Source organism: Cervus elaphus, chromosome 4 (genome assembly GCF_910594005.1).
Source record: "Cervus elaphus chromosome 4, mCerEla1.1, whole genome shotgun sequence".
NCBI classification, from domain to species: domain Eukaryota; kingdom Metazoa; phylum Chordata; class Mammalia; order Artiodactyla; family Cervidae; genus Cervus; species Cervus elaphus.
This window is the reverse complement of record NC_057818.1, coordinates 48,379,025-48,391,155: the sequence shown is the minus strand read 5'-3', so window position 1 is coordinate 48,391,155 and position 12,131 is coordinate 48,379,025. Positions and strand designations below refer to the sequence as shown.

At 46.8% G+C, this 12,131-nt stretch overlaps 1 protein-coding gene across 19 annotated transcripts in view; it reads right to left on the bottom strand.

Annotated features, from left to right (window-relative positions):
• Positions 1-6,219: 6,219 nt before the first annotated feature.
• The window catches only part of CATSPERG (cation channel sperm associated auxiliary subunit gamma), a 31,727-nt gene continuing 25,815 nt past the window's right edge, over positions 6,220-12,131 (bottom strand). For 15 of the 19 annotated variants that reach the window (XM_043894570.1, XM_043894580.1, XM_043894551.1 and 12 more), the window contains 7 exons: positions 9,219-9,375; positions 8,998-9,061; positions 8,766-8,861; positions 8,429-8,518; positions 7,014-7,106; positions 6,821-6,920; positions 6,220-6,720 (listed from right to left, as the gene is read on the bottom strand). In XM_043894570.1, the coding sequence (XP_043750505.1) occupies positions 6,436-6,720; positions 6,821-6,920; positions 7,014-7,106; positions 8,429-8,518; positions 8,766-8,861; positions 8,998-9,061; positions 9,219-9,375 (885 nt within the window). In that variant the 3' untranslated portion in view covers positions 6,220-6,435. Of the gene's footprint in view, positions 6,721-6,820; positions 6,921-7,013; positions 7,107-8,428; positions 8,862-8,997; positions 9,376-12,131 lie in introns of those variants that run through there. The other 4 variants (XR_006339510.1, XM_043894656.1, XM_043894636.1 and 1 more) reach the window with 4 other exon arrangements.

Sequence of the window (12,131 nt, the reverse complement as noted above, 5' to 3'; positions counted from 1 at the left end):
CTATCCCTTTCTCACCAATATGAAAAGCATTTATATCTTATATTAAATCTCTTCAGTAATCAGACATGTTAAGTCGTTTATTATATTCTATTGGTCTATAGTTATTCTTCATAAATACCATATTGTCTTTTTGTTTGTTTGTTTTTCTTCATTTCTCTGTGCGGGTTTTCTGTAGTTGTGGCGAGCAGGGGCTTCTCTTTGTTGAAATGCACAGGCTTCTCATTGCAATGGCTTCTGTTGTTGCAGAGCGCAGGATCCAGGATACTCGGGCTTCAGTAGTTGCGTCGCGTGGCCTCAGTAGCTGTGACTCGAGAGCTCTAGGGTCCTGGCTGAGTAGTTGTGGTACGTGGGCTTAGTTGCTCTGTGGCATGTGGGATATTTCTGGATCCCCCGCTTTGGCAGGTGTCCCCTGCATTGTCAAGTGGATTCTTAACCACGAGACCACCAGGGAAGCCCCATACTGCTTTTTAAATATTTATTCTTGGTAAATATCGTACTGTTTTTTGTATACATTATATATATATATATATATATACACACATATATATTTCACGTTGAGGTGAAACTGACATAAAATTAATCATCTTAAAGTGAACAACTCAGTGTCACTTAATTAGATCCACACTGTCATGCAAATACCACCTCTAAAAAAAAATACCACCTCTATCTACCTCCAAAACATTTTCATCATCACAGAAAGAAACCCCATTCCCCTTAAGCTGTTGTTTTCCATTCCCTACTTTTTCCTCACCCCTGGTAATGATCAGTCTGCATTCTGTCCGTGTATTTACCTATTCTAGGTATTTCATATAAACGGTATCTTAAAATACAAGACCTTAGATGTCTGGCTTCTCTCACAAAAACCGTTATGGTTTCGACCTTAATAAATGTTGCAGAATATATCAATACTTCATTCCTTTTTATGGTTGAGTCACACTCCATTGTATGGATATACATTTGCTTATCAATTCATCCGTTGATGAACATTTGGGCTGTTTTCACTTTTTGACTTTGTGACTAATGCTGATATGAACATGTATGTACATGTACTTGTTTGAGAACATATTTTCAATTCTTTTGGGTTGTATATCCAGAAATGGATCTGCTGAATGACTCGGTAAGTCTAGGGTAATCATTTTGAGGAACCACCAAACTGTTTTCCACAGTATCTAAGCAATTTTACATTCCCACCAGCAACATACAAGGGTTCCAGTTTCTCCATATCCTTGCCAATAGCTGTATCTGTTGTCATTTTTTAATTATTATAACCATCCTAATAGGTGTGAAGGGATATCTCACTGTGGTTTTGACTTGACTTTCCCTGATAATGATGTTGAATGTGCTTTTAATGATCTTTTCATTAAAAAATTAATGATCTTTTCATGTTTATTGATTATTTTACATATCTTTTTGGAAAAAAATCTCTATTCAAGTTTTTTGCCATTTTTAATTGAATTGCTTATGGTTACAGAAATTTTTCATTTTCTGTATTGTAGTCTTGATCAGATATATGATTTACAAATATTTTCTCCTATTCTATGGGTTGGGTTTTTCAGTCTTGATGGTATCCTTTGATTCACAAAAGTTTTAAATTTTGATGAGGTTCAATTTATGTTGCCTGTACTTTTGGCATCATACTTAAAAAAACACTGACTTGTCAAAGATTTCCCCCCATTTTTTTAAATAGTTTTAACCTTTTCTTCCACCCGGCATTCCTTGTGGGATCTTAGTTTCTTGATCAGGGATTGAACCCAGGCCGATGGCAGTGAAAGTGCTGAGTCTTAGCCACTGGATCACCAGGGAATTCCCAGTAGTTTTAATTCTTAAATTGAGAAATCTTCTGTTTTAAAATTATTGTCTTTTTCTCTTAAAAAAAAAATTATCTATTTGGCTCTACCGGGTCTTAGTTGCAGTATGTGGGATCTAGTTCCTTGACCAGGGATCAAACCTAGGCTCCCTTCATTCAGAGTGGGGATCCTAACCACTGGACCATGAGGGAAGTCCCTTAAATTTAGAAATCTGGTCTGATTTTGGTCAATTTTTGTACCTGGCATAAGATAAGGGCCTACTTTTTCCCTTTGCATGTGGACATCCAGTTTTCCCAGTACCATTTGTAATTAAGAGCATCCTTTCTCCTTGGATGGGTCTTGGCACCCGATCAAATATCAATTGACTATATGTGAGGGTTTATTTTGAGCTCTGTGTTCCATTACACTGGTCTGTATGTCTGTCTTTATGCCAGTCAGACACTGTTTTGATTACTGTAGCTTTGCCATTTTGAAACAGAAAGTATGAGTCCTCCAATGTTGTTCTTCTGTTTCAAGGTAGTGTTGGCTATTTGGAGTCCCTTGCAATTCCATATGAGTTTTGAGATGTTCAAAATTGCCATTGGGATTTTGATAGAGATTGCACTGAATCTGTATAGCACTATGGATCATGTTATGGACTAAATCGTATTCCCCTAAAATGTATATGTTGAAGCCCTAACCCCCAGGACCTCAGAACAAGACTGTATTTGGAGATAGGGCCTTTTAAAAGGGGATTATTTTCAGGACTTCCCTGGTGATCCAGTGGTTAAGAATCTGCCTTGCAATGCATTGGGACATGGGTTTGATTCCTGGTTAGGGGCTTTCCTGGTGGCTCAAATGGTGAAGAATCTACCTGCAACGTGGTTAAACCCAGGTTCGATCCCTGGGTCAGGAAGATCCCCTGGAGGAGGAAATAGAAACACACTCCAGTATTCTTGACTGGGAAATTCCATGGACAGAGTAACCTGGTGGGCTACAGTCCATGTGGTTGCAAAGAGTTGGGCATGACTGAACGACCAACACACAGGGAACTAAGATTCCACAGGCTGGGTGGCAGCTAAGCCTGGTGCCACAACTAGAGAGACCCCATGCTGCAATGAAGACCCGAAATACACATTGTAAAACAAGGCCCAGTGGACCCCAATCCAATCTGAAAGGTGTCTTCATAAGAGGAGTACATTTGGACACATGAAGAGAGACCAGTGACATGACAACACAGAGGAAAGACTGTGAGGACACTCCGAGTGGGCAGTCATCAGCAAGCCAAGAAGAGAGGCCTTGGAAACCAATCAGAAGCACCTTGATCTTAAAAGGTGTGTTGTTAGGTATGTTGTTATGGCAGCCCTAGCAAACTAATACGGATGGTATTGCCAACAATGTTAATTCAAGAACATGGGATGTCTCTCCATTTATTTAAGTCTTTATTTCCTTTCAGCAATATTTTGTAGTTTTCAGTACACAAGTCTTTTTCCTCGTATAAATTTATTCTTAAACATTTTATTCTTTTTGTTGTAAGTAGGATTGTTTTTAAAAATTTTTTTTCAGATTATTCATTGCTTGTATATAGAAATGCAACCAATTTTTGTGTTGATTTTGTGTACTTCAACTTTACCGAACATGTTTATTAGCTGTTTTTCATGTATGTGGACTCTACCTATAAAATTTTATTGAAATGGCTTTGGCATTTAACTGCCATCTGCCATATGCCATCTGTCTTTAGTAATCAGGTAATTTGATAATCTTGCTCAGCTTCCTTCTATTTCTATTTGAGTTAGGATTAATACAAGAAATGGGTGTTGAATTTTAGAATAAGCTTTTTCAGATAACTATTCATGTCATCATACGGGTGGCATACCTGAGCCTTTATTTCTTCATCTATGAAATGGGGATAATGATAGAATTTTCCTAATAGAACATCGTGAAGATTACTTGAGAATCTAAGAAAAGGGATCTGCTATAGGCTGAAAGTTTGAGTTCCACACAAATTTCTGTGTTGAAACCTAACCCCCAGCGTAACTGTATCAGGAGAGGATTAGATTTTGAGGGCAGGACCCTCGTAATTGAGATTAATGCCCTTATAAAAGAGACCCCAGTGACCTTCCCCATCCTTTCTGCCATGTGTGGTCACTGTTGTTTAGTTGCTCAATCATGTCTGACTCTTTGCAACCCATGGACTGTAGCCATCCAGGCTCCTCTGTCCATGGGGGTTCTGCAAGCAAGCATATTGGAGTGGGTTGCCATTTCCTTCTCCAGGGGATCTTCTCGACCCAGAGATTGAACCCACCTCTCCTGCATTGGTAGGCATGTTCTTTTCAGGGGAGGTGGCTACCATGTGAGGACACAGTAAAAAGATGGTCATCCATGAACCAGGAAGCAGGTTCTCACCAGACGCCAAATCTGCCGGCACCTTGATCTGGGACTTCCCAGCCTCCAGCAGTATGAGAAATAAATTTCTGTTATTTGTAAGCCACCTAGTCTATGGTCTTCTGTTACAGCAGTTCAAATGGACTTAGGTCAAAAAAGGATGTAATCTTGTCACATTTTCCTTAATTTGCATTAGTGCAATGAATTTTGTTGATAAATCTGTACTGTTGATTATTGTGCGTATTGTCTGGCCATTGCTGACCTCCCTGCTGAACCCCAGACCTGAGGTTCCCGCAGCCTCCTGAATAGACTCCTCTAGAAGTTTCTGGGACCTCCCACACCTACTGTGACCCCCAGATGGTCTTAGTGTCTCCCCCTAACCTGTTCCTTTTCTTCAGTTCTCATCTCAGGAAGAGCCTCTTTGTCCCCCAGTCCCCAGGGTAGAGGCCTGGACCTTTTCCTAAAAGCACCCACTCCCCATCCATGGCCTGCCAGCATCACAGCCTGTTCACTAGACCTCCTGAGCATCCCTCCTGCCTGCCCCTTCTCCTCCTTCCTACACCAGGCTTTGGTCCAGCACCATCCCCTCCTGCACCAGTCCCTGGCCTGCTGCCTTGAGAGCTGAGCTGTCTTCCACAGGGCAGCCAGAGCATCATTCTACATCTGACCATGTCCTTCCGTTTCTCCACTCTGAATGCTCCTCTGATGATTCCCAAACTCTATAACGTGATCTCAGCGGCCGTGCCCGCTCTGGAGCTATGCTGCCTCAACATGGACAAGCTGGTTCAGCTGTCTGCCCTGGTGACCCCTCACAGGGTATGTCCCCTGGGGCTCTGCTTCTGAAGCCCCAGGAGGTGCTGGTCAGAGGACTTGCATAGCCAGTCCACCTAAGACCTCTGGGGAGGGGCTAGAGTGGAGCCTACTGGGTGGACAGGAAGTGGAGGACATGGGCACGTTTGCTTTTTGACTTTTGGTCTCCGTTTTCCCTTCTTTTTTCTTTTTAAATTGTTATTTATTGGCTGTGCTGGGTTTTCGTTGCTGGGTGTGGGTTTTCTCTAGTTGTGGCAAGTGGAGGATACGCTCTCTTTGTGGCATGCAGGCTTTTCTTTGCAGTGGCTTCTCTTGCTGCAGGGCACGGGCTCTAGGGCATGCAGGCTTCGGTAGTTGTGGTGCCTGGGCTCAGAAGTTGCGGCTCCTGGGTTCCAGAGTGAGGGGGCTCAATAGCTGGAGTGCATGGGCTTAGTTGCCCCAAGGTATGTGGGATCTTCCTGGACCAGGGATGGAACCCATGTCCCCTGCACTGGCAGATGGATTCTTAACCACTGGACCACCAGGGAAGTCCTCCTTTTTCCCTTCTTGACACACATGTTCCTTACAAGAACGTCCCTTCCCCACACATAAGAGGTTAGGGTGGGATTGACAACCCTCAGCTCCAGGGGTGGGTTCTGAAGGGCTTAAGCCCAGCAAGGTCTCATCCGTCTGGCAGAGTGAGTGGCAAAGTACTGAGTTTATGATTCAACCCCATCCAATCAGAGTGACCAACAGGACTTTTGCCTGGGAATGTTGGACTCCAGCCCCTTTTTTCCTCTGGATAATAAAACATATGGATGCGCTGTGACTGTGAGATGCACTGGCCTGAGGTCAGAGACCACCCTCAGATGAGGGCAGGGCAGGGAAAGCTAGAGAAATGGAGCCAGAATTCTATGGACATTGAAGCTTCTGGATCAAGCTGTACTTGAAGCCCGTCTTAACAAAGTCCATAAATTACCATTTCCATGTGGACCACAGAACATTTTGCTACTTGCAACTGAAACAAAAATCTAAACCTCCCAGAGACCCCTCCTTAAACTAGACACTAGATAGCTGTGTTGCCATTCAAAATCTGTCACAATTAGTTTTAGACCTAGGCACTGAACAGTCAGAACAGACTGCAGGCCATGGCAATGGGCCTGGGTCATGGAGGACCCTGCTGGACTGTAGCGAGGTCTGGGGCACTCTGCGAAGGGGTTGAGCCAGGAGGCACATAGAGAAGCCACTACGTACCAGCTTGGCACAGGAGGATTTTGATATTTTAATAACCAGTGCAGCTGGGTGGTACAAACTAACTGAACACAGGTCCTTACAAGGTCCCATGGCTGATGCTGAAATGTGAAGTGAAAATTCAAGCAAAACAGGGAGAAAGGCCTAGGATGAGCAAGCGATGTCCAAGGCAACCCAGGGCATAAGAGACAAGGGTGGGTGGTGGCTGGGGCAGGCCAGAGGCTTAGGTGGTGGACTTCCTCTTCAAGGCGTCCTTAGTTTCAGCCTTGTTCTCCTCTGCCCCCTTGTAGACAACCCTGGAGTTTAACCTGGAGCTCCTCCAAGACACGGTCCCAGAGTGGCTGAAGGCCCTGCTGTCGGAGGGGGTACTGTAGGTGTAGTAAGATTCTAAGCCAATGATGCTGTTGATCTTCCAGCGGAGGAAATTGCAAAACTTCACCATGTAGGGCGACAGAAGGCAGCAGATGATGTAGAGAATCACCAGGCCGACAAACAGGCTGGCTGACACCTGCAGCAAATGGGTCAACAGGCAATGGTAGGCGGTCTCTGTGGGGGAGGTGGGGTGGGGGGGGTACCCCTCCACCGGGCAGGGCAGGGCAGCCACTTACCAGGAGGATGAGGAAGGCGCGCCTGGCGCTGAGCGGGAGCCCATGGATGTGCAGCAGAAAGGTGAGCTGGTAGTCGCAATAGGTGCTCTCATCCACACCTCTGGTGGGGAAGGGGGTCAGGATGGGGTGGGGAGGAGGTGGGCACCTCCCCCAGGAAGCCCCCGATCCCACCTCAGCTGTGTGTGTGCCTCACCTATTGCTCACCAACACCTTGAAGAAGAATTCAGGGGCAAAGATGCTGTGGGGAATGGTGTCATGGCACGGTGAGTTCTCCAGACATAGCCACCTGGGGGAGCAAGTTCAGGCGCTTGTGGCGCCTAGCGTGTGACAACCCCTGATCTTCCCCTCTGCCCCACAAGTTCTGGATGAGCACTAACTCGGTGCAACCTCCTCCCTCCCTCCCTGATTCACGCCTTCACTCATTCAGCTGGTAAGGCTGACTGACCCCCTACCGGGAGACAAGCTGTTCGTTTCTCCATCCTTTTCCTCCCTTCTTTAGGGGAGTTGTCAATTCCTCCGTTACTATGTATTCATCTAGATTACGGATTGTATACCTATGATGTGCCAATTCCTCATTTATTCTTTGCTGCCTTTATTCCGTCATGGCACAAAGTCACATCTTCTTTTTTCACATAGTCAATAAATGCAAGTTGAATACTGACTAGGTGCCAGTCGGTTACTTTGTTTACTCATTCGTTTCCTTTATTTGCTTATGGCATCATTTTCTTTCATTCATTGAATCAAAAATAATTATTTATGCTTGGGAAATTCCATGGACAGAGGAGCCTGGCAGGCTACAGTCCACGGGGTGGCAAAGAGTCAGACACAACTTATAGACTGCTGCTGCTAAGTCACTTCAGTTGTGTCCGACTCTGTGCGACCCCATAGGCTAAACAACAACAAATATAAGCTTATATTCTGTCACTGTTCACTGTGTAATAAAAATTTTGAGAACTAAAAAATAAATAGCTACTGAGGCCCTATATGCTAATTTTTTTTTCTTCTCCTGGCTGCGCCACACAGCTTGCAGGATCTTAGTTCCCCAACCAGGAATCAAGCCCAGGCTCCCAGCAGTGGAAGCATAAAGTCCTAACCACTGGACCGCCAGGGAATTCCTGCTGTATGCTAACTTATTACTTCATTGTTTTATTCATTCATTGATATCTCCATTCAAAGGTCAATAAGTGCCTACAAAGAATGAATGAATTTGTTCATTGTCTCATTCAACAAATACTATCTATTCTGGACCTGGATTTATAAGACAGACAGACTCCACAGGAGACAGTGACAGCTCAGAGTGGTCAGGGTGAGAACAGGGAAGGTACAGGAGGATGCGAGAGCCAACTGTCCCACCTAGAACAGTCAGAAAAGTCCTCCTGGAGGAAGTGGCATCTGAACTAAGGTCTGAAGAAGAATTAAGGGGGACCAGTCCTGCAGACAGAGGGTCCAGTTTGCATAAAGGTCAAAGTCAGTCTCATTCGAGGAACACAAAAACAGTCAGTGTAGCTTGAGGACCAAGGAGTCTCCCAGAGGCAGAATGGATGGAAAGGCCGGATAGATGCGGGCAGGTGGGGGCAAAGGGGGCCTGCATTCGACCCAGGCACTCACTCGATGCCTAAACTGTTGTGGGACATGATGTTGAAGGCCAGGTCCTCGGTGGTCGTTGTGTTCTCCGTAGTCCAGATGAGGCTGCCAGTCCTGCGCAGGCAGGGGTAACCTCAGTAGTGGACCGAGGCCCCAAAAGGAGGCGGGGAAGGGGACGGGGATTGGGTGGGTGGAGCCTCATGCCACAGGAGGGCTAGAGTTTGCAGAAGCCTGGGAGCTGCGCCGTGGGCGGGGCCTGGTGGGTGGGGCTTGCAGCCCAAGTTTGGTCTGTGGCTGGGCAGCTGGAGGGGGCCTGCAGGGGAAGAAGGGCCAATTATGGGCCTGGTCCCACAGGGATTACTTGTCCAGAGGGCTGTTGAAGCGGTAGATTTCCTCCTCGCTGTATTCCTTGATGGTGTCAAGGGTGGGCCCGCCGCCCACCACCTTCAGCACGTAGCTGTGGGGAGCAGAGGTTCGAAGGGGCTGTCTGGAGTCCTGCCTCACCTCTACCATCCCCTTTTCTCCGCGCCCCCACCCCCAGTCCCTTGCCCCCAGCCCACTCCCGTCAGCCGCTGGCTTGGCCCCCACTTTACCTGCCCTGAAAACTGCCAGAATCGCCCGTCACCAAATCTTGGATCAAGAAGAATGGGTAGAAGACTGTGGGGTCGGAGGGGTGGAGACCGGGAGGAGAAATGAGAGAGGGGAAGGAGGAGAGATGAAAGGACCCAAAGGAAGAGCAGAGAATGGGTGGGGGCAGTGAGCGGGCAGGCAGGAAGGGCCGGGGAGGGCAAAGGAGAGGGCGCTGGACACCCACTGTCCCGGAAGAGAAAGCAGGGCATCTCCGGGTCCACTTTGACGCAGTCGAAGTAGTGTTTGTTCTGCACGCGGTTGTATTGCAGCGTGTAGGTGATGTCCAAGGCCAGGCGCTTGCCTGGCGGGCAGCCGATAAGCACTGGCACCATCAGGTTGCTCTGAGGGAGAGGAGAAAAGCCTGGTTCTGGGGGTCCGGCAGGAGGGACACCCCTCCTCCCCCACACACCACCACTACCTGCCAGGCTCACCCTCACTAGAGGGCCAAGCTGGTTATTATTATTACGGTTAAAACAATAGAAACAGCAAGCGCTTGCATAGCTCTTACTGTGCATGAGGCACGGAGGGATTCTGCACAGAGTTTTACATATTCGAGTTCCTTTACTCCTCAAAACAACCTTGCGTAATATAGACCATTAACAGCTCCATTTAACGAGATGGCAAAAGTGAGGCACAGAGAAGTCAAGTCACTTATTAATTAGCCAAAGTCACACGGCTGGGAATGTGGTAGAGTCGGAATTCAAACTGAGTCAGGTGGCTACCAACTGCCTTCAGAATAAGACATACAAGGTGGGGGAGGGGAAAAAAAAAAAAAGAATAAGACATACAAAACCACTAACACCTACGCCTATGAAGCAGCCAGCTGCTGTGTGTGTTAGTCATTCAGTCGTGTCAGACTCTTTGCGACCGCATGGACTGTAGCCAGCCAGGCTCTTCTGTCCATGGGATTTCCCAGGCAAGAATACTGGAGTGGGTTGCCATTTCCTCCTCCAGGGGATCTTCCCAACTTGGGGATCAAACTTAGGTCTTCTGCATTGCAGGCAGATTCTTTATAGTCTGAGCCAACAGGGAAGTCCCGGCTCCTAATTGGACTTTAATTGGCTGAAGCTGAGGGAATTCCCTGGTGGTCCAGTGGTTAGGACTCTGATTTCACTGCCAAGGATCCGGGTTCAATTCCTGGTTGGGGAACTAAGATCCTACAAGCCTGCATAGCCAAAAAATAAGACAATGAAGAGCTGAGGTGGAGCCTGATTTCCTAAACAGTAGGCTTGGGGGAAGCATGGGATACGTGAGGGAGGTAGGGCCCAGGATGAGAGTTCAGTATCTTGGGAATGAAAGGTTCCTGGCCCATTCTGGGGTTAGGGCCCAAGGATTTCACCCCATTGTCAGAAGGACATGGGCATCTAGAGACTGCAATCTGGGCTTGCTGGCTTCTGTGGAGAGGAGTTTTGGCCACAGAGCATAAGCCAAAGACTTTACACCTATCAGCCACTGAATCACTGGGAAGATTTCTCAGATTCAATCTATCCACAATCCACCTCTGTTCATGGCATTCCATCCCTCAATGTTCAAGCTAAAAAGCCTTGGTTTCATCCTGGAAACCTCTCTTTCTCTCAACCCCACATTCAGAAATCCTGTTGTCTCTAGAGTTCATGATGGAGCCACTTTCTTCCCCCAACTCTTCTGCCCTACTCGGGCTGGCCCAACCTTCTTTTCCCCATGGTCTCCCTGCTCCTGTGTCTCCCCTCCAGGCTGTCCCACACTTGCAACCAGAGGGACTCTGAAACTTGAGTCACTCTTCTGCTCAGATGCCTCCTATGTGACCTGCCCAACACTTCTGCAACCTCATCTCTCTCCACCGTCCTCCTTGTACACCCTGCTCCAGCCACGCTTGCTCCTTGCTATTCCTTTTGTCTAAGACAGGAAACATACTCCCATCTCCAGGCCTCTGTTATCTGTCCCCTCTCACTGGCATGCCTTCTGATAAACAACCACATGCTCACTTCTTCCCCTCCTTCAAGTCTTTGCTCAAATGTTTCCTCCTCAGCCAGGTCTTCCCCGAGCCATCCTATGGAAAAGGCTTCCCTATCTATGCCTCTTGCCTGCTTCTTTTTCTCCTAGTGCACATCACCTCTTAACATACAGTATCTTGGGGCTTCCCTGGTGGCTCAGTGGTTAAGAATCCACCTGCCAATGCAGGATACATGGGTTCGATCCCCGATCCGGGAAGATCCCACAAGCCTCGGAGCAACTAAGCCCAAGTGCCACAACTATTGAACCTGTGCTCTGGAGCCCAGGAGTCACAACTACTGAGCCCAAGTGCTGCAACTACTGAAGCGCACATGCCTAGAACCTGTGTCTTGCAACAAGAGAAGCCACTGCAATGAGAAGCCCATGCACCACAGTGAAGAGTAGCCCCCACTCGCTGCAACTAGAGAAAGCCTGCACATAGCAAGGAACACTCAGTGCAACCAAAGAGAAAAAAAAAATTATTTTTGTAAAAAGCTACAATAAAAAAAGAGTAGATGCTTTTTAAAAAATCATTGACTTTTTAAAAACAATCTTTAGGCAGGTATCATGGTCAGATAGATAGATAGATAAGTGGATATATATTGGGATACACACACAGACACACACACATATACACAGTGAAAATTTCACTTCCATTCCTGTCCTCCAACTGTCCTGACTCTTCCCTAATCAACCAGTAAAGAAAGTGAAGTTACTCAGTCGTGTCCGACTCTTTGCGACCCCAAGGACTGTAGCCTGCCAGGCTCCTCTGTCCATGGGATCTACAGTCCATGGGATTTTCCAGGCAAGAATACTGGAGTGGGTTGCCATTTCCTTCTTCAGGGGTTCTTCCTGACCCAGGGATCGAACCCGGATCTCCTGAACTGCAGGCAGACTCTTTACCATCTAAGCCACCAGGGAAGGGCTCATTCAACCAGTAGGGAACCATTATGAATACTTTCTTGCCCTTTTCCCCATAGTTTCTTCATGAAAATAAAAGCAAACGTGAATATATGTTATCAAGTAACCTCTTTCATGCTATCATTTCGTATACACTGTTGCAGTATGTGGAGATCTCTGCCCCCTTGCTCTTGTTTTTCTCTTTTCTCTCTCTCTCTCTTTTTTT